This window comes from Ostrea edulis, chromosome 3 (genome assembly GCF_947568905.1).
Source record: "Ostrea edulis chromosome 3, xbOstEdul1.1, whole genome shotgun sequence".
NCBI lineage: Eukaryota > Metazoa > Mollusca > Bivalvia > Ostreida > Ostreidae > Ostrea > Ostrea edulis.
Window position 1 is genome coordinate 22,228,435 of NC_079166.1, and position 20,814 is coordinate 22,249,248.

The 20,814-nt window shown below is 34.8% G+C and overlaps 2 protein-coding genes across 2 annotated transcripts; both read left to right on the forward strand.

Moving 5' to 3' along the window:
• The first annotated feature begins 2,646 nt into the window (after nucleotides 1-2,646).
• Nucleotides 2,647-7,001, forward strand: LOC125677641 (cell death abnormality protein 1-like). The gene is made up of 5 exons (XM_056160807.1): nucleotides 2,647-2,743; nucleotides 3,538-3,663; nucleotides 3,958-4,002; nucleotides 6,073-6,259; nucleotides 6,940-7,001. The coding sequence occupies exons 1-5, from the start codon at nucleotides 2,647-2,649 to the stop codon at nucleotides 6,944-6,946; spliced, it is 462 nt and encodes a 153-aa protein (XP_056016782.1). The 3' UTR covers nucleotides 6,947-7,001.
• Nucleotides 7,002-17,967: 10,966 nt separating this feature from the next.
• On the forward strand, nucleotides 17,968-20,454 carry LOC125676628 (scavenger receptor class F member 2-like). Its single transcript, XM_056157554.1, has 5 exons — nucleotides 17,968-18,250; nucleotides 19,189-19,250; nucleotides 19,430-19,567; nucleotides 19,904-19,975; nucleotides 20,133-20,454. Exons 1-5 carry the CDS (start codon nucleotides 18,168-18,170, stop codon nucleotides 20,288-20,290), a joined length of 513 nt encoding a protein of 170 aa, XP_056013529.1. The 5' UTR covers nucleotides 17,968-18,167; the 3' UTR covers nucleotides 20,291-20,454.
• The last annotated feature ends 360 nt before the right edge of the window (nucleotides 20,455-20,814 follow it).

Consider the following 20,814-nt stretch of genomic DNA (forward strand, 5'->3'; position numbering starts at 1 on the left):
TACTTTCTCCACAATTTTTAACTAGATGTAAATCTTTCAGTTCATGCAAAATGAAAGGTCAGTAGGCGGGGACTATGGGAATTAACACGAAATGTCCATGCGTATTTCTATTTCTGATATATGTAAATTTTTATATTTTTCTTTATATTTCAAATATGAATATAAGAAATCACTACCTAGTTCCTCTTTCTAAAAAAAAAAACTCCTTTGGTCATCATAAATCCATAACGCAATACATTGGCAGATCCAGAAATTTCTTAAGGGAGTGTTAGTAAACGGATGGGTATCTGGGGACTGTCTTGTGACCCCAGTGGGTTCAGAGCAAAATTCTGATGGGGACTCGGGGGCAAAGCTTCCTGAATCACTTACTTCTGACAAAAGAAGACGCATATATTTCAGAGTTTTGGACGTGTTTCTATAAATGTGAGTGACGTGTACCCAATCACCGTTAAATCTATACATGCATAGCTCATGCATAGCTCTGATCCTTGGACGAATTTGGCTCCAGTTTTTGGAACTCTAGTTTTCCTTTTAGCTCTTAAAAAAGTATTTTGTCATTTCGAATTTCAAAACTTTCGGCTTGAGCATCACTGAAGAGACATTTGTCGACATGCACATCTGGTGCATCAAAATTGGTACCGTATAAGTTTTACATTATGACCGCTGGGTCGAGGCCTCTGCTGGTGGATTGTTAGTACCAGAGGGTCTCTACAGCCCAGTAGCTAATTACTTTGTTACTAACTTGAAAATACGGATGTATATTTAATTGTTGGGATAAAATTCAGAATTTCAAAATTAAAGATGATATCTCTCTCATGCATAGCTCTGATCATTGGACGAATTTGGCTCCAGCTTTTTGCACTCTTGTTTTCCTTTTAGCTCTTAAAAAGTTTTTTGTCATTTCGAATTTCCAAAATTTCGGCTTCAGCATCACTGAAGGCACATTATTTGTCGAAATGCGCATCTGGTACATCAAATTTGGTACCGTATAAGTTTCACATCATTGAACACTTTATCACTTCAAAATTATTAAAATATCAAAATCTTATATTTTGAATACTGCTTGTGAATGAAGAATTTCCGTCAAATCTATGAAAATAACCAGTTTTTAAAATATATACGGGGAAAGGCTATGGGAATAGTTCCTGGCTAAAGAGAGTTGTTCAGGTGTCATCAAGTGGGTGTAATCATGTTTGGGCAGTCACGGTTTAAGGAAGACATATTATGAAATGCAACAATAGGTATACAAAGTACATCCTACAGCTTTTCATCTCTCAAACAGAGATGTATATATTATGCGTGCACATGTGACTAATCACAACAAAACTATTGTAAGTCATATTCCACAACTAAATAAAAATAAGAATAAGTTTGTTACATCCATGGCGTTGATGTGTGAAAGATAATCAGATGACATGGCATCACCCGGAGGGTTAGATTTAATCACGATTTTTCTGATACCTTTGGTTACCCACATCAATTTCGCCATTGCATTGAAGTGCTACAGGTAAGGCACCAGCCTCTGTTACATTTCCTTATTCAGAAAAAGTGTTGGAATTATGTCATGATTTAACATAATTATCACCAATTCCATCCTTATTGATTTGCTTTCAAAATGTATTGGCATTCTCTCTTTCTTTCTTTCTCTGTATGTCTCTCTGTCTGTCTCTCTCTCTCTCTCTCTCTCTCTCTCTCTCTCTCTCTCTCATTACATTTACCTGTGTATTTTGCATTTACAGAGGTTCTCCTTGCTGCATTCTCTGGAATGAGGATTTGAACATATGTTCAGGTTAGTGTAGAATGAGACGAGTGAGGGGGGGGGGGGAGAAAGAAAATTAATACTACACAGTGTAAAAGTCTCCAAAGGTTCGTGTGTTTTTACACTTCCAATTTAGAAATGAATATTATAGACATTTCATCATGAATTCGTACAATGTGCGTGTGAATCGTAATGAGTATAGTGCGACTACTTTAATGGCTAGGATGTCCGACAGAAATGAAAGTAAAATGTTGATAAATGGAAAATTATTTTCATTTTTGAAAATACAAAACTGCAAGGGTAGTACAAACAGTACATGAACAGAAGCTGTTTTTCTCTGTATAATAACGAGTCATGACTGTGGCAATTTTGTTAAATAACACTTTGATATAGACCATGATAACGTAATGACGTGTTTCATACCGATTGTTAAGCTGTTCTTGACACACTGATCTTGACTTCGGACCCACCGCCTAGCAAGATTGTCACTAAAGCGCTACTTATGCACACTGATGCAATCCCACACAGTCGCTGTGTCATTCAGTGTTTAAGATATTTTATAAGGAGAATGGATCTCTCGATGCAATTGTATAGAATATTTAATATATATATATATATATATATATATATATATATATATATATATATATATATATATATATACGCACACACACATACACACACACACACACACACACATATATATATATATATATATATATATATATATATATATATATATATATATATGAATTCACAATACTTTAATCTATTACCAGCTTGAGAGTCAAAATCAAACATAGCAAGGAAAGTCTAAAATTCTATTTTTCGCAAGCTGTTGATGTATATTTGATTTTATCCCACTTAGTACAAAAACAAACCTTAAAATGGTTATGGGCGCATTCCGGGTCTGGTATCCAAGGACATTCATATCCTTAGCATCAGATGAATCATTGTTAGCTATTTCAGAGGGATACATTTCCTGTAAGTAAATATTCTATATTATTTTGTCTTGATTTAGTTTTAGAATAATTTTACCCATTTTAGAATAATAACACTCAATTTTTCTAGTGTAAATGTTTCCATGACAACATATAAAAAGATAAATTTTAACACTTACTAATTTTCGAAAATAGCAGAAGTTTTTCGGTGGAAACCTTCCCCCAGTTTTACAACTGTCTTATTAAAGAGCATATATAGAGGGAACAAATCTGGACTATTTCTAGACTTTTAAAAAATCGGCAAAATCATTGATGTTCAAACACCTGTCAATCTAAGCGTAGTGTTTAATTAAAATTCAATCAGAATTGTTTTCAGCTGTGAGATAAAAATTGCGAGTTTGTTTTGTGCAACTGAAAAATATAAACTTTTGAGTTTTTTCCGAATCTAAAAATAGGAACTCTTTACATTTTCCTTTCTTTGAAACTTAATATACCCCACCCAGTATTTTGAATCCTGCATGGTGACATCCCCTCTTGTCTTAGGGTTAGTTTATCATATATGTAGCATGCATAAACATAGTGAAAAAAATCAACTATTTACTGCAACTTTATTCACAAGTACGGGGACATTACACTTATGTTTGATTAAACAAAACCAGAATAAGATCTCATCAAGAGTAAGATTGAATTGGACAAAAGTATAGTTTATCGAATGATATGCCAGTTCTTCCCTCCCATTCCGCTACACTCTAGCATTGCTTTTGGTTCCATACAGTACAGTGTTGCATTATCATTTGTACACGTTCAGCAATTTAACATATTGTTTCTGTGTTTCAGATTGTAAACGTGGATATATCGGGGACAACTGTCACTTACCTTGTCGCTATCCTAACTATGGAGTATTTTGCCAGTTGGAGTGTAACTGCAATGAATCGTATTGCAATCATAAGCATGGGTGTATAGGTAAGGACATGCCTATCCGAGGAAGGATACCAGAATTACATCTTAAAGTACGATACATGATGGAAAACCAATGGCATTAAAACATGCCTATCGTTCCGAAATGTATATCATGTCTTTCAAATCAAAAGATCATTTTTTTTACAGGGGAAATTATCTTATTTGCGTTCAAATATTTTTTTTTTCAAATTCAGAAAAGTGTTTAATTTGCAAAGGAGAATATATATATATATATATATATATATATATATATATATATATATATATAAGGGAATAATGGGTTTTAATTTATTATAGCGAATCGAGATCGTCCAGGGGAAGCACAAGCTGAATCAAAACAAAGTAAGTATACACTTTTGGATCCGCCATAGATAACCACATCTGATAACATGCTAATTAATTAAATCTACAATGTTTAGAACATATTTATTTAACACGGTGACCTCCTATAATCCTGTTAACGACCAGTCATCTCTTAATATATTATGCTGTATAACTGTATATATCATGGAATGTCTTCTTTACATGTAGACTCATTCACAAATTGAATTGAATGACGAAATTTGATTCACGCACATTTTTTCAACAACACTTATCAAAAATTGATTTTAATAGCAAATTATCTAACCATTTGCTCGTTTTTAATTATGTTCATTGTTTACAGCCTAGAAAAAATTCGTTCTAGCTAACGGTGTATTTTCCCCCGTAACCCGATGTGTTTCGTGGCAAGCAAAGGGATGTGGAAAGTATTATCGCATGAAAGTTGAAGATATTCAGATAACGAACAGGGATCAATCTCATAACTCATATAAGCAATACAAAATATAGAGTTGGGCAAACCCGGATCCCTGGATATGCCAGACGTGGGATCAGGTACATAGGATGAATAAGTATCCCCTGTTGACTTGTCACACCCTCTGTGAGCCCTATATCCTGATCAGGTAAAGGGAGTTATACGTAGTCAAGATCAGTGTGACAATAATGGCATAACAATCGGTATGAAACAAGTCAGACAGTATTTGACCTAATGATAGGGTGTATGAACAAACTAGATCGTTATAACAATCATGGAGTTTGCGAAATCTGACTTTAAACGAGAGTGTTGAAATCCCTGCACCTTCAATTTGTATGTCAGTGACCAATTAGCTCAAACTAGATTGTATATATCAAAGCAGATATCATCGATGGAAGCAATTACATATTCTTATACATTATGATTGCTTCCTTTGGTTTATATTCATCCGGATACGAACAACTATATTTCTTATTCCTTATGCTTATAGTTTGTAAATTAAAGGTTTAATTTAAAAATGCAATACATTGAAACTATGTGACATGTTAAACGTTGTAAAATTTGTATTGTATATCGTTTTGTATTTCATACTTTCCTTTTTATACCGATTTTTTTAATTTCATTTCATAACAATAAAGTGAGGAATTAACAACGATGTTGATTGGATGAAAAATTCGTGTGATTTCTTAATAAAAGATTTGGTGTAGGATTTAATATGCACTACTTTTCTCTGGAATGTTTCTTCCCTGTTCTAATTTTAGCGTTATTTATAGTCACCGACTGTCCTCTTCCTTCATATCTAATTCATCTTTTAACCGTTGCACCTTTGATTTGGCGTCTAATCCATTTAATTTTGCTCAGAAATTATGTCTGACCTGAACGCACAGCCATTTAAAATTTAGTGTTGTTGTTTTCAATGTGACGTACACGTATTCCTACGTGCCATTTCAAACACATTAATTAAATCTTTTGATGAGGTAAACTATTTGTTTTACTATCTGAAAATATGATTAAACGATGCTGAGCGCATTGATGAAAATTTCTGTCCAATTTTCCCTATCATACCGCCATCAAGAAAAGAATTATAAGATTCGTTTCTCAATACATCTTTTTCATACAATGATATAATTATTTACCTCTATCTACAACATGTTGCTTTTTTGTATTCTAATTTTAACATTTTAGTTGCATTTATAATTTACCATTTTAATCATATAGTTTCTCATTTGCATTGTATGATTTTGATTACATTTGTATTCTATAATTTTCCATTTGTGTTTTATAATTTCCTAGTTAAACACAAAAATGTTTTCCAGTAATTAATAATTCAAGCTTTGTGACTTCGAAACCTTTTTTATGCATTCCTACCTCTGTACGTTGAAATTGGAGAATATTTACCGACATACAGTGACATAATGTAATGACATATATAGTGATATTTTATAAAAATGTAGTGATAAACAATATTCAATATACTTGGCTGACGTCCTCCATATCAATGCTGAACTGCAGCTATCTTATCAAGATATGAAACGGATCATAAAGCTACAGTTCAAATCATCTAAACGTTTTGCTCCTACATCAACTGTTTTCTGATAGATTAACATTCTTTAATCCAGATACGCACGCTACTAATCGATGTAAGTCAACAGAAGATACCAAAGGAAGAAAAGTCCTGGTATATCTAACGGTGGTCCTCGGCGCGGTCGGACTTCTCCAGCTGGCTGTTTACATTGGTTTATCAATTCTATATGAACCACGAGTGTTAACCAGCAAGAGACCATCAAAGATTGCACAGGGAACCAGGTAGATAGCAGTTATGGCAAATAAAAGGGGAATCAATGCCTTCTTTCCTCTGAATTTAGGTAAATCACCATTATACATGAATATAAGATTTTATCAAAGAACTCATATGATCAGTTTATTTATTCGTTTGTAAAGAATAGATATATCCCAAATGGGGAATTAATGGGGCGCAATTCCTATCCCCATCCCTCTTAAAATCGGAAAAGTTTAGGCATGTTACGAACAAAATACAAAAGTGGATTAAGATGTAAAACGATTTAGAATTAGGGAATTTAAAGGGGAGAGAGAGCACATTAAATATAGCATTTCATGCACGTACTATCAAGGGGGAGGGGAGAGTTCCATGTAGTGATTTTCATATGCAAAGTAAGATATATTGAATGATTCCCCCTTATTTTTATACGAGCTTTGCTGAAAGACAAAGTTTTGGTTTTAAGTACAAATGTACTAAAACCAAACAGTAACAAAGTAGTCATAAAGAGAGACGATACCTTCTTTAACGCATGGATAATAGAAATGAGGGGGGGGGGGTAAATGAGAGAGGATACATGAACTAATGTCTTGATTTTTATATATGACATAGCAACACAATCAAACATCTTACATGCATGCACTACTTTATGCGTATGAATATGGTCAAACTACGTTCCATAATGTGTTTTGTTCTCTTTTTCTCGAAGAACTTGAATACGTCAAGAAAAAGATATAGAAAAGGTGAATAAAGGAGAACGAAATATGATAAGTTACTCTAAATAATTTATTTTTTAATTCCTACTTAACTAAAAGAGTTTTCTTAATGATAAGAGAATGTATTCAATATTGCCAATCTGTCAATCGGCTTATATTTCCATATCCCACACTCGTACTAATGAAGGATTCTATCAATCTCACATGGCTGTCTCACATGGGTAAAGTAAATATCACACTGGCGATAATGTGAGAAAGAAAATCTCACATGGCTGTCTCAGCTGGGTAAAGTCAATCTCGTACTGGTGATATTGTGAGAAATAGGGCTCAAGGTGAGTGTGACCGGTCAACAGGGGCTACTCCTCGTACGCATCTGACCCCACCTCTAGTATGTCCAAGGATCCGTGTTTGCCCAACTCTAAATTTTGTATTCTTTATACGAATCATGAGATTGATCACTGTTCGTTATCTTAACTTTTTCACATGAGAAAAAAATTAGTTTGTTAGAGTTGATTATTCATTTATCTTAAGTAATCGTGGAGTTTGAATTTTCTCGGAGTCAAACATTGAAAACTGAGAGAGCAAATTTTCTTTGAGCTGAGCATTTTGAAAAACCTTCATCTTCAATCTTAAATTTCTCATTGATAGAAAGAACTGTGAAAGAGTTTCATGGTGGTAGGTATGTAATCATACTAGACGTGTAGATTATTGTAGTTGAAAACATATCTCAAGAGTAAAAAAAAAAACTAGTTTTGTGGTGGTCTATATCAATATGTAAGGAAAAATGCAAGTTAACAAACGATTTGTGCTGTAATTATGGACATGGTTTTGGTCAAAATTTGATATTTGTTCTATCTATTAAGATATGATCTTTTACTTTTGACTGATTATGTAAAATTTTCTATCATTCCAAAGATTTGTAGCTACTACAAAGCATTACAATATTTTGTTTCATTCAGAAAACAGCGTCCAGAGAAAAAGAGTGAAGTCACTGACGGAAATTGAATCAGCATGTGTTGAGAGCAACACTCCAACCCCCACCCATCATCACCCCCCACCACCCAGTACTGTCCCTGTTTTCTTGAATTACATGTATTTCAGCTCTTCTGGCCCAGTGGTTCTTGAGAAGATTTTTAAAGATTTCCCTATATCTTTGTTTGTAAAACTTTGACCCCCTATTGTGCCCCATCCAACCCACGGTGGCCATGATTTTAACAAACTTGAATTTGCACTATGTCAAGATGCTTTCATGTAAATTTCGGCTCTTCTGGCCCAGTGGTTCTTGCGAAGAAGATTTTTAAAGATTTTTCCTATATATCTGTATGTAGAACATTGATCCCCTATTATGGTCCCATCCAACCCCCTGGGGTCTATGCTTTCAACAAACCTGAATCTTCACTATGTCAGGAAGCTTTCATGTAAATCTCAGCTCTTCTAGCCCATTGGTGTTTGAGAAGATTCTTAAATGACCCCACCCTATTTTTGCATTTTTATGATTATCTCCCCTTTGAAGGTGGCATGGTCCTTCATTTGAACAAACGTAAAAGGCCTTCGTCCAAGTATGTTTTTGGCCAATTTTGGTTATAATTGGCTCAGTGGTTCTAAAGAAGAAGTCGAAAATGTGAAAAGTTTACAGACAGACGGACAGACGACGGACAACGGGCGATAAGAAAAGCTCACTTCAGCTAACAAAAGGATTGGGCACAAGTTCTTCGAACTTAGTACCACCCCTCCTCGGTACTGATGATTTAAACCTGTTCTTAATTTACTGCAAAGTGTCAAACTTTTTTAAAAGTACACGTTCATTGTATGTACCGTCACTATGTACACAAGTTTCTGTAATTACTGGGGGAAATGCTGTAGTCTGAATTCATGTTATATCCATTTTCTTATTGATGATGATGCAGTTTTTTAAATGATTCATTTCTAGAATGATTTAGAAAAAAAATAATCTGCATTTTGTTTTTAACAATACTCGGATATTTTGATATCGTGTTTTTAAAAAAAATGATTTTTAATCACTTTGATGATTAAAATTGATTTGAACCCCTTGTTTCGTATTGGCATAATTTGTTGTTTTACATTTACATTACGTATTGTGTAAAAGCAAGCTAGACGTCTCCATATATGAGTGAAATATTCTCGAGAGGGGCGTTAAGCAACATTCAATCAATCAATCAATAAAAGGAAGCTATTTAAATATTAGTTGCATGTTCACTATTTAGATACAACTTTGTGACTTTTTTATATGAGTAGTATGATTTTTATTGTCAAACTGTTGTTCTTTTTTAACATGTATTTGTGAACAAAGAAAATATTCAAATGTTTGAATTTACACCACTTCAAAACCCAACTTTTTAATTTTCTCTTTCTTTCATTATTACAATGAATTTTATTGAAATCCTTGATTTACATTGACATGAAAAAGGTAATCTCAATCCCATACAACTGTGAACATAGTTTACAGGGAACCCCGGAAATACCATCGGATGGGATCAGGTGTCCAGGATGAGTAAGCAGCCTCTGTTGACCGATCTTACTTGCTGTGAATCGTGTATAAGCTGTTTTATTTAAAACATGTGTTAAGTAAATTAAAAGTTTAGAAACATGTGACGTGTCCCTCAACGCCAGAAGATATTTAGATGTTTGCAGTGTGATGTACATAGACTAGTTAGCCTTACAGCATTTATGGATTATCCTGTATATATAACTTATAGTTATTTGTTTAACGTTATACATACCACAAACACGTCTATATATTACCCCCCCCCCCTCCTTCTTTCCTATAGAATGAAATTATTTTATACCGAATCAAAAATTCCTCCGAAACTTGTTATTTCCCCCATCGATTACCCTCATAAGTCGTTCGGAAGTCAGTGTATATACCTTCTGTATGCTTTTTCAATTTGAGATGACCACTAGTGAGATACTATTATATGTAATATATATGATATATAGAAATTCCTTCGATAAAGTTGGTTTATACCCCGTGAATCGGTCTCGAAGCATGTAGCCCCCTGTTTGTTTACCTGATTTGTTGCACACCTTCACATATATTAGTATCTCACAAGCTATCCACACTTCAGGTGTCTGTGATACATACGGGTAACCTACCAGATTCGTGGACTGTGCTTTTACTCGGCATCAGTATTCTATATTTGGTTGTACTCATGTAAAAGTTTGTCTGATATCATCATTTCTTCTAAAAAATTGATCTTTTGGCCTTTCTCTTTTAATAACAAAGCTATATGTGAAGTTATATCGTCTGCAATTTTAGCATTATTACACAGTGTACAGAGTTTTTCACAGAGTGATATACATGCCATCTCCCAGGCTCTACTGGCAGACGATGATCTCTATTACGAACTTTTAAAAACCCATTTCCGAATTTCGGAGATAGTTTATTAATATAATTTTCAAAACCGATTTTTTTTTGAAGATCCTGTACACCTGTCTCTTTGAAGACTTATTTACGTCACTGGATCACTTTTGTAAAAATTGATCTTGCAATGATTGTTTTATAACAGAAGTTACACATTAAGCATTGATATGGTGACCTTGTACAGTGTGTATTAGAATTTTTTTTTTAATTCTGCGCCCAATCGTACCATGAACTTGGTAAAATTCCTATACTGAAATACATAGGAGGAAGCGTGGACATTTGTAAGTTATATAATATACACGTTTTAAAAACTTCAAATGCATACGTTCAGTTTTCGTAGCCCCATACTTCAGAACCAAATAGTAATACTAGTACTAAAACTTTATCAAACAGATCAAAACTGGCAGTCAATTAAAAAATATAACTATCGACATAAAAATCACTTTCCCCATGTCCATGTCTTCTCGCGATATATTTAATGTATGTAAGCCCATTAATGTATATGATCAATAAAAAGAAAGTAAAAAGAAAAGACATGCGTTACTATTGAGTATGCATGAAAAAATGGGGGAAACTCTGATAAATAATGACTAGATTATTGAGAATCGGACATTTTACAAACAATGAACTAATTCATATAAATTATTTAGTTTAATGAGTTAAGCCTATATTCTACAATTGTAAAATAAATATTGTTATACGTAAGATTGAACAAGTTTTCAATTTTCAGATAAATTTTAAAGACGTCACACATAAAAAAGCACATATAAATGTTATGCCTGGAAAGTCAATCTGTTTCAAGCTCCTATCAACATCACGAATAAAGATGTATCATACATTATCAACAGAATGGAGAGGATAATGACGTAATATCTTTCACGGAGCACAGTTTTCAAAATATTAGAAGACAGAGTCCCAAGAATAATAAAGACATAGATTGTTTACTAGCTAAAACCTTTAGATGGTGCCTTGCATGACTTCTATCGCTGGTGTTACACCGTAATCATTTACAAATATTAGTTACTAGAAGTAAAACTTGAGCAATAACGAAGTTGCGCCGATTCACGTGAACCGTAAGAGACGTTCACTAAACCTGTCCTCACTATTGACACTTCCCCCACCCATAATGTTTTGTTCTGTAATAAAGAAATTCAAGTGCAAGGAAAAACACAAACTGGTAAAGTGTGTGGCAAAAACAGTAGAAGAAGCCAATCAAAAAAATCCTGCCAATAATAAAAGTGACTATGACAAAATAAGTTGGTTGGTTGATTGTATATTGCTTAACGTCTCGCTCGAGAATGTTTTACTCATATGGAGACGTCACCGCTGCCGGTGAAGAGCTGCAAAAGTTAGGCCTATTCTTGGGGCTTACGGTCATTGAGCAGGGAGGGATCTTTATCGTGTTAAATCTGCTGTGACAGGGTACCTCGATTTTTGCGGTCTCATCCGAAGGACTGCCCCATTATATATGTTGATAAATACCGTGCAGAATCACGTGGTTGAGAGTATGACAATGCTCATATAGAGATAAATGTCATTTATCCCAACTCATATAACAGTGATTACAAAAGTGGAAACCTGAAATCAAATACAGAAAGAGCATTTGGTAGCAAGCTCCAAAAGGTGAATATATATATGCTGAATGTGTTGGTATTGAACAAACAATTGAGTTTGAATTTGCGTTAGCCCTTTCAGCCAAACGACAAATTAAAGAATCTGCTAATATTATCAAAAGGTAGATGTTTGACTGCAAAAAAATTGTTATGCAATAACCTATCATGGTCACCTTTCCATCATTTCAGAATACATGCATATAAAATATCTTATTGGTTTTCCCTTTCAGTTGGTATCGGACACCCCCATCTTTTTTCAAGGGCAAACATGTTTGCCAAATCGTACTCTCAGGACATATCTGCCTCAGCTATGAATTGCAAATGGATATTACCTAAGCACCTTACGTTTGAAATAATTATGCACCATGAAAGGTGAAGATAACGAACAGAGATCAATCTCACAACTCTCATAAGCAATACAAAATAGAGAGTTAGGCAAACACGGACCCCTGAATATACCACAGGTGAGATTAGGTACCCAGGAGGAACAAGCATCCCCCGTCGACCGATCACACCCTCCGTGAGCCCTACATCTCGATCAGGCAAACGTTGCCATCCGCAGTCAAAATCATATCTGACAAGATGTATTGAGTTAATTACACTATTAACAATGTTAGGTCACAGTAAAAGTTGTTCACAGTCGCTGGAGCTTGAAACTGTTAATTGCAATGCGATTACAAATTCTGGATTAATACTGCCTGCAGTATATATCTTACAAATAACTCAATAATTCGTATATACAGCTCGCCTTAAAGTCAAACAACTTGATATATAAACCAAATACACGTCTGTAAATGTCCATATTGTGTTTGTAAGATTCTAGAAGTTTTTTTTAAAATTTTAACAATACTGTACTTAAATGGCAAATATATTTTTTGCCAAAACTTGTAAAAGGTTTCAGTGCATTAATGTCAAACAATATGATTTACAATTTAAGGGTTATGTACTTCCAAAAATAATTATTTTCAATGCTTCATATTATCTATAATCTGAAAAAGTTTCCATATATTTTTTTAAGTTCACTTAATACTTGTATGCAAATGTCAATGACATCTATATCGGATTTGAAGAGGTTTTTTTTCCAATTTTATGCTATCATTTTTACAATTTTTTGGTTTTTGCCCCCCAAATCGAAAAGATCTCCGTGTAAACAATCTGATTGATAGTTAAAGGGTGATATACTTTCAGAAAATAATTGTTTTCAATGGTCCATGTCATCGATATAGGATCTGAAGAAGATTTCCATTTTTCGACGATTCTTAAAGGGGAGAAATCATCATTTAGCACCAAACCTCGTAAATTTTCCCACATGTTTATGTTAAACAACTTGAAATATAATCAAAGGGTTACATACGTTGACAAAATTCTTATTTTCAAATGTCAACGACATCTATATCGGGGGTCTCCGTGGTCGAGTAGTTAGAGCATCACGCTCAAAATCACACGGCCTCTCACCTCTCTTCCCAGGTACACTGTATTTGGGTTCTCTATTCCACCAATAAAAACTGGGCGCCACCATATAACTGAAAAATTGTTGAGTGTTCAACGGAAAACATCAATCAATCAAACATCTATATCTGATCTGAAGAATTTTTCCAGTTTTCGGCTATCCTTTTTACAAATTTCATGTTTTTGCCCAATAACACGTAAACACCTCCACGTAGAAATGTCAAACATCCTGATTTATTTATGTACCTTTTAAAAAAACTCCCTTAGGGGTCCCCATTACCTTTATTAGCCCATAGCCTAATATAATTCAAAATTTATATCATTAATGGTCAAGATCCACGTCCACTAATGATATAAAACAAATATTCCAAATAAGTACCCTCTTGACCACTAATGATATAGCAGTTTGAGATTCCAAAAGAGGATATATATAATATTGTATGGGTACGCAAAAATTTGCTGGTTCGTGGGGACCTAATTTCGTCGGTAAGAGATACGATGTCACTTGGAGAGATAAATATCCTTGGTTTAAAGAATTATTCGAGGACACGTAAATTCGTGTGTAAAAGTGACCCGAAAAATCGATCAACTTCAAACTCACACGAACGAACAATGATGATTCACAGGAGAGAGAGAGAGAGAGAGAGAGAGAGAGAGAGAGAGAGAGAGAGAGAGAGAGAGAGAGAGAGAGAGAGGGGTATGTTTATGTCTGTATATTTTTCTATCTAGTGAGTATGGTATTCTCTCTCTCTCTCTCTCTCTCTCTCTCTCTCTCTCTCTCTCTCTCTCAGAGAATATATAACTATATCACTCACTCACTCTATCTCAATCACTCTCTCTCTCTTTCACTCTCTCACACACATACACACACATACACACACACACTCTCTCTCTCTCTCTTTCTCTCTCTCTCTCTCTCTCTCTATCTATCTCTCTCTCTCTATCTCTCTCTCTCTCTCTCTTTCTCTATCTCTATCTCTCTCTCTTACGCACACTCTCCCACACATATTTTCTCTCCCTCACATCTCTCACACATACACTCTCTTTCACATACTCTCTCACTCTTACACATTTCCTCTCTCTCTCACACACACTCTCTCTCACACACACACACACTCAGTCGCACACTCTCTCGCTCTCACACACTATCTCGCTCTTGCACAGTCTTTCCTTCTCTCACACACTCTCTCTCTCTCACTCTCGCTCTCACACACTTTCTCGTTCTCACACACTCCCTCGTTCTCACATACATGTACTCTCTCTCTCTCACATACACTCTCTCTCTCACACATACACTCTTTCGCTCTCACACACTCTCTCGTTTTCACACACACTCTCACTCTCTCACACACTCTCTCTCTCACACTCTCTCTCACACACACACTCTCTCACTGTCTCTCACTGTTTCCCACTTACACTCTCACACACACTCTCTCTCTATCTCACACACACACACACACACACACACACACACACACACACACACACACACACACACACACACACACACACACACACACACACACATTCATTCTTTCTCATTCCCACTAACTCTCTCACACACATGCTCTCACTCTCTTGCACTTGGTGTCGCACTCCATACATATCTTGCAATCGATCTCATACTATATCCCACGCTCTCACTCACTCACTCACTCTCACACCCTCTCTCACACTCGCTACCTCTCTCGCACTCATTCTCGCTTCCGCTAAATATCACTCCCTACCATTCACTCGCTCGCTCACTCACTCACTCTCACTCACTCGTCCACTCTCCCTCGCCTTCACTCACACTCTTGCCCTTCCCTCCCTCGCCCTTCCTCCCACTCTCTCACTCGCCCTCACTCGCAGTTTCACTCGCCCTCCATAACTCTCTCTCTCTCTCTCTCTCTCTCTCTCTCTCTCTCTCTCTCTCTCTCTCTCTCTCTCTCTCTCTCTCTCTCTCTCTCTCTCTCTCTCCTAGTATTGTCATTCATTTGATGCTAGTATTGATCTCAAGGCCCATATGAACTATCTTGCTCTCAAAAATATATATGTCTCTTTATAGGTATATGAGTCCTACTTGTAGTCTCACACTGAAACAAAAAATCGCTATTGGATAACTCAAAATACATGCATATTGCATTCACAGTATATATGCACTGTGTGTGTGGGGGGGGGGGGGGTAGAAAATTAGCAATTCAAACACATTGATTAAAGTTACCAAATTGCTATTTTATTTTCATTTAGAAATGTTTACTGATTTTGATATATCAATCACTTAGAATAATCTACAATGACATTTCCTTTATATTTATGCAATATTATTGTCTTTAAAAAAGACATGTAATACATGAGTACATGTACTTGTTTACCATTAAATTCACACTTTAGTATGTTGCACAATATACCCTTTGCTCTGGGCTCACAACTACATTATTGATTCTATCCAACTCCCACATTTTGCAGAAGTTCTCGAATTGTCTTAGTAACCTGTAAAGTTGTGGGGTCCAGGGGATATGACATCATAAATGTAAATGAAGTACCTGTTAAAATATATTCTGCATATTCAAATATTGAAAAAAAAGATGAATATCTAATATACTAAGAATTGTCTTTATAAATGTGTGGTGTTCAAATGAAAAATTATATCTTACTAAGATAGAAGATATTGTACCTTTCTTGCTGATTTTCATGACAAACTGCTGTCGAAGTTGTTGGCTGGAAGCCCATTTCAATTTGCACTGGTCTTTAGGATGATGCTTAGAAAAAAAATCATCATAATTAATATTTGCACAGTCAGTATTAATCATTAATTATACTGTGTCAGACAATGCCAATTTTAAAATTGTGTCTCAATGCATGTTCAGTGAACTTTAAAATGCTGATACATTGAAAATTACACACATAACATGTATTTTATTATGTAAATTTTGACAATCTTGTCTGAAATCAGTATTACATATGTAACACTACATGTATGTTAAATGTGTGCATTGCAACAATGTGAACTCTTGCAGTAGTAGTACATCTGCATGATTGTTATTTATTTCATATTGTTATAGCTACCTTCTATTTAAACTGCACATACCCTTCCACCCCCGGGTCCTTAATGAGGTGAATAAACATTATAATTATCATATTGCAATATGAGATGACAGATATGTTTTCATAAACTGTCCGTTCATTCTAATAATATCAAAAGAAGTCAACTCTAGATTTATCAGACCTGTCTCCTTTACGGAGTGTGGGTCTAGAAAAGAATATACATATCTTATTTTCATACAATACATATATTTGCCTATGAGGGGGGCTTGTGATTTCACAAGTATTTTAAATCAAGTTTTGTATACCTACATGCCTGTATAAAACATGGAACTCTAGATTTGAAATATCTCTTAGGTCAATGAAATTTCAAGATACTATAAGTACTATCATATATACCAAATAGAATTTTAGTGTAACACTTCTTCCACCCCCCCCCCCCCCCCCACTCCCTCAAATTTGGAGAGCCCTATTTTTCTTCAAATCTGGCATATACATGAAATCCGTTTACAATTACAGGCGCATTTAGGAGTTATATTTTGGGCACATATAGAATACATAAATGCACAAAAAATGAAACAGCTCCAAGTTCTGCGTTTATAGATGTTATTATAAAATGGCATTGTGAAATAGCATAGGAAAAGTGGGTTTATACAAATTCAATTTGCCATTTTTTTCACTTACCAAACGAAATTATGATTTCGTTGTCCACGTTGAATGCATCCATCGAATTCCTCTTCTCAGAAGAAACTTTGTTTAAACTCTCAATGACTACATAAACAGTTTTTAAACTCGCATCACTCGGACATCACGATCAAGCTACATCAAAAACTTTTTTCACGTAGCGCAGCTATGCATGGTCGTGAATTTCGTGAGGTAAAAAGTGTCATACTACACGGACGAAACAGTTTGTCCATTATTATTACATTGACGTATTCCGAATCTAAACTATGGCCAAATTTCTTTATCTTTCGTCGAGACGACCCTCTCAATCATCGAGTCAGTCACAGCAACAACTTGTATTTTCGGAACCCCTGTTTTTGTTTTTTGACTACTCTATGACGGTGTATGGAATTCCGCAAAATAATTTCACGTGAAAATACACGACATTTACTGATCACGTGGTTGCTATCCGTCTCTACCTAAAAGTCAGCATTTTGCAAATGGTGGTTAAAATTATCTAATATGCAAATATAATGTGGCATTAACTCGACTGTTGTTTAGGATATTTTATACCCATTCCTACCTACTGATTTTCCCCGTGGGGAGTCGGGTTAGAATAAGTCGTCAGTACCCTTTGCTTGTCATAAGAGGTGACTAAATGGAGTGGTTCTTCGAGGGAGATCCAAAACCGGAGATCCCTTGTCATAGCAAATGTGGCATAATATATATTCCCCTGCTCAAAGGTCGTAAGAGCAGAACCTGGGACTAAATTTTGCAGCACTTCACCGGAAATTAGACGTTTCCATAAAAGTGAAAGTCTCCTGATTTTCACAATGGGTTACTAATTTTACCTAATCAAGATATAGAGCTAATGGCCGGTTTGTAAACTGTAAAACTGCAGTGCAGATTATTGCGGAAATATTCAATTGGTCCAAGTGGAGACCCTTGATAATTCAGGAATTATGTATTAAGCATATTGCTAAAATGTCATTTAGCTATCGTATTAATCCTGCATACATTGGAATGAGAATTTTTGAAGGACGGAAGAACAACACATTTCAATTGATATCTTCACTAGCATCTTATATCAATGGATTTGAATTTGTTTTTATGTATCATTGTGTGGTTTCTGTCTCCTTATATCGCATCTTCTAGCTCACAATTATGTGCAGGGTAAGTTTTTTTTTTTTCATTCATCTATAACTATACAGATACAATGTCATTTTGTAAGATACTCACTTGTACAATCATATCAATTTACCAGTCTGTTCTTTAAGATTTACTGACAGTAAGAATAGTAAGCTACATGCATTAGAAATGTAGTGGTAAAGTTATTACATTTCGTTGTATATGCACGTAACACTCCGTGTATATATTATCATAATAAACGTTATACAACACTATCAATATATTTATATTCTCACAACTTCAGTGTACAAATCTATAAATGACATAACCGTTTAATACTTAATTTCTGTCAAGTTCGATTTCGAATATTCAAGCACATTATTCATAATTCAAAGAATGTATCTCGGTTTCTTCCAATTTCAAGACATCTTTGCCATGTCTGTATCAAACGCTTCTTTTACGCAGATTTCAACCAAACGACAAACTTCGACGGGTTATATTAGTCAGGAAACAGTAATTCATTTTGTCAAACCATGGAAATATTATTCACTTTAAACATAGAATAAAATCAGTTTCGTTATATTTCTATTGTATTCTAAATACAGAGTTTTGCATGCATTTCCTAATATGGATTCATCAAGTAACTACCATGACGCAACAGCTCATTATGACGTCATTACCATACCAATTTGTTTTGTAACCTTAACCACACCGTGCACTGTATTTCTAATTATTGAGGTACTATATATGTATTATTTTATATCAATGTCGATAGATATCGAAAAAAATGTCAGAATATTTCAATGTCTTTTTATTCCGTCCTGAACACGTGTCTTATGTGATGTAAACTGCATTGTATTACACTTATATCAGGATGATTCTTGACTAATGGCATATTCAGTTTTTAACATCTTTGTTTGTCAAATATTAGAAACAATGAAAGTAGATACAGTATTTTGATATGTGTTTTTAAACAATTGCAGCCCTGGTGGGAAAGTATGCTGTAGTGGATATGTATGGAATGAAGCACAAAATACATGTACACGTCTGTATATATTAGAATCAAAGTTAATCAGTACTAGCAAGTTTATAATGGAAATTATATTCAAGCATATTTGTATATTACTCATTGATAACAAGAGGATGCATGAAGATAAATTGTGATGTTGATTACCGCTTTTTATTATTTGTATTACTTGGCAATATTTTCTTTGCTTTCTGTAGAGTGCATGCCTGGATTTTACGGTAGTAACTGTACTATTCCTTGTCCATATCCGGTATTCGGCTGGGATTGTCAACTAAAATGCACCTGTAGCACTGAAGACTGTCACCACGTGTATGGGTGCAAGAGAAAGGTATCAGGTTAGGAACAATTACTCACATTTCGCTTTTTTCTTACCGAAGAAAAGCATTGCTTCAAATTAACTCATATCCAAAATTGCATAATGTGCTGCTGGAAAGTATGGCGAATATTGTGAGCCATCTTGTTGTTATCCAAACTATGGAAATAGATGTAATTTGGTCTGTCATTGTGATAAAGCGTTCTGTGATCCTCCTAGTGGATGTGCAGGTTCATTGTATAATGGTTATCATTATAGTTTAAATCTCTTTAACATAGAACATCTATTATATAAGAAACACTTTTCATTAATTGTCCTGTACATGATGAAAAGAAACTACAGTTTCTTTTGTTTGCAGAAAATTATTCATCATTGCAGAGCATTGAAATATCAACCGAACCGGCATCTGCTTCAAGTGCAATTTATAACGGTAATGATTTAGTTGTCCTCGCAAGAATACTCTGAAATTTAATTAAAAGAGTCATCACATCAGTTTTCATGTGTACAGATAACATGCACAGTTTATATCTTAACCTCCTGCACACTTTGATTTTTCATTGTGTAAAGTTTTCTTTACATCGTAACAGAGGATACAACAGAGGCTGCACCGAAATCTACCAACATCTCCCATCAGGACAAAATGTGTGCCGAAGAGAGGGGAGATGCATATGAAAGCAATTCTACATCTTTAATTGCTGGTATAATTAGTCTTCTGATCGTTGCTGGGCTGTTGCTAGTTATGTGAGCAAATGCGTATCTACATAAAGTCACGTGCATAGTTCAAGGAGATACAGCGAGTAAAAGCACATTTTAAAGGGATACAACTTACGACCCCCACGTGTAATCAAAATATGACCGCATGAAGTATCTTATATGTACATGTATCTACACTAATACCAATGCAATAAAAGACTCAGGTTTTGTATAATTCAGACTTATCTTTTCCGGTAAAAACAAAATAAACGTATAATACTAAATTGACGTTGAATTCCATCAAATAATTTTTAAACATGATTTTGGTAAACAATGAATGTTCTAATTACTCATTCTAACATCTCAGCTATTAAATACTAGAAAAATATTAGGGACGATTTGAGGAAAATAGAACGTATTTTCATAAAATGTTAAAAGTTTCTATAACTCTCGATCGTTGTAAGTTCCCATCGCACGTGTTGCAGGCACCAGCAGTCTGTCTCATACCTTTATGGTTATACGTAACCGCTTTTAAGATTTGTCACGTCTGAATGATGCTTAACGCAACGATGGAAT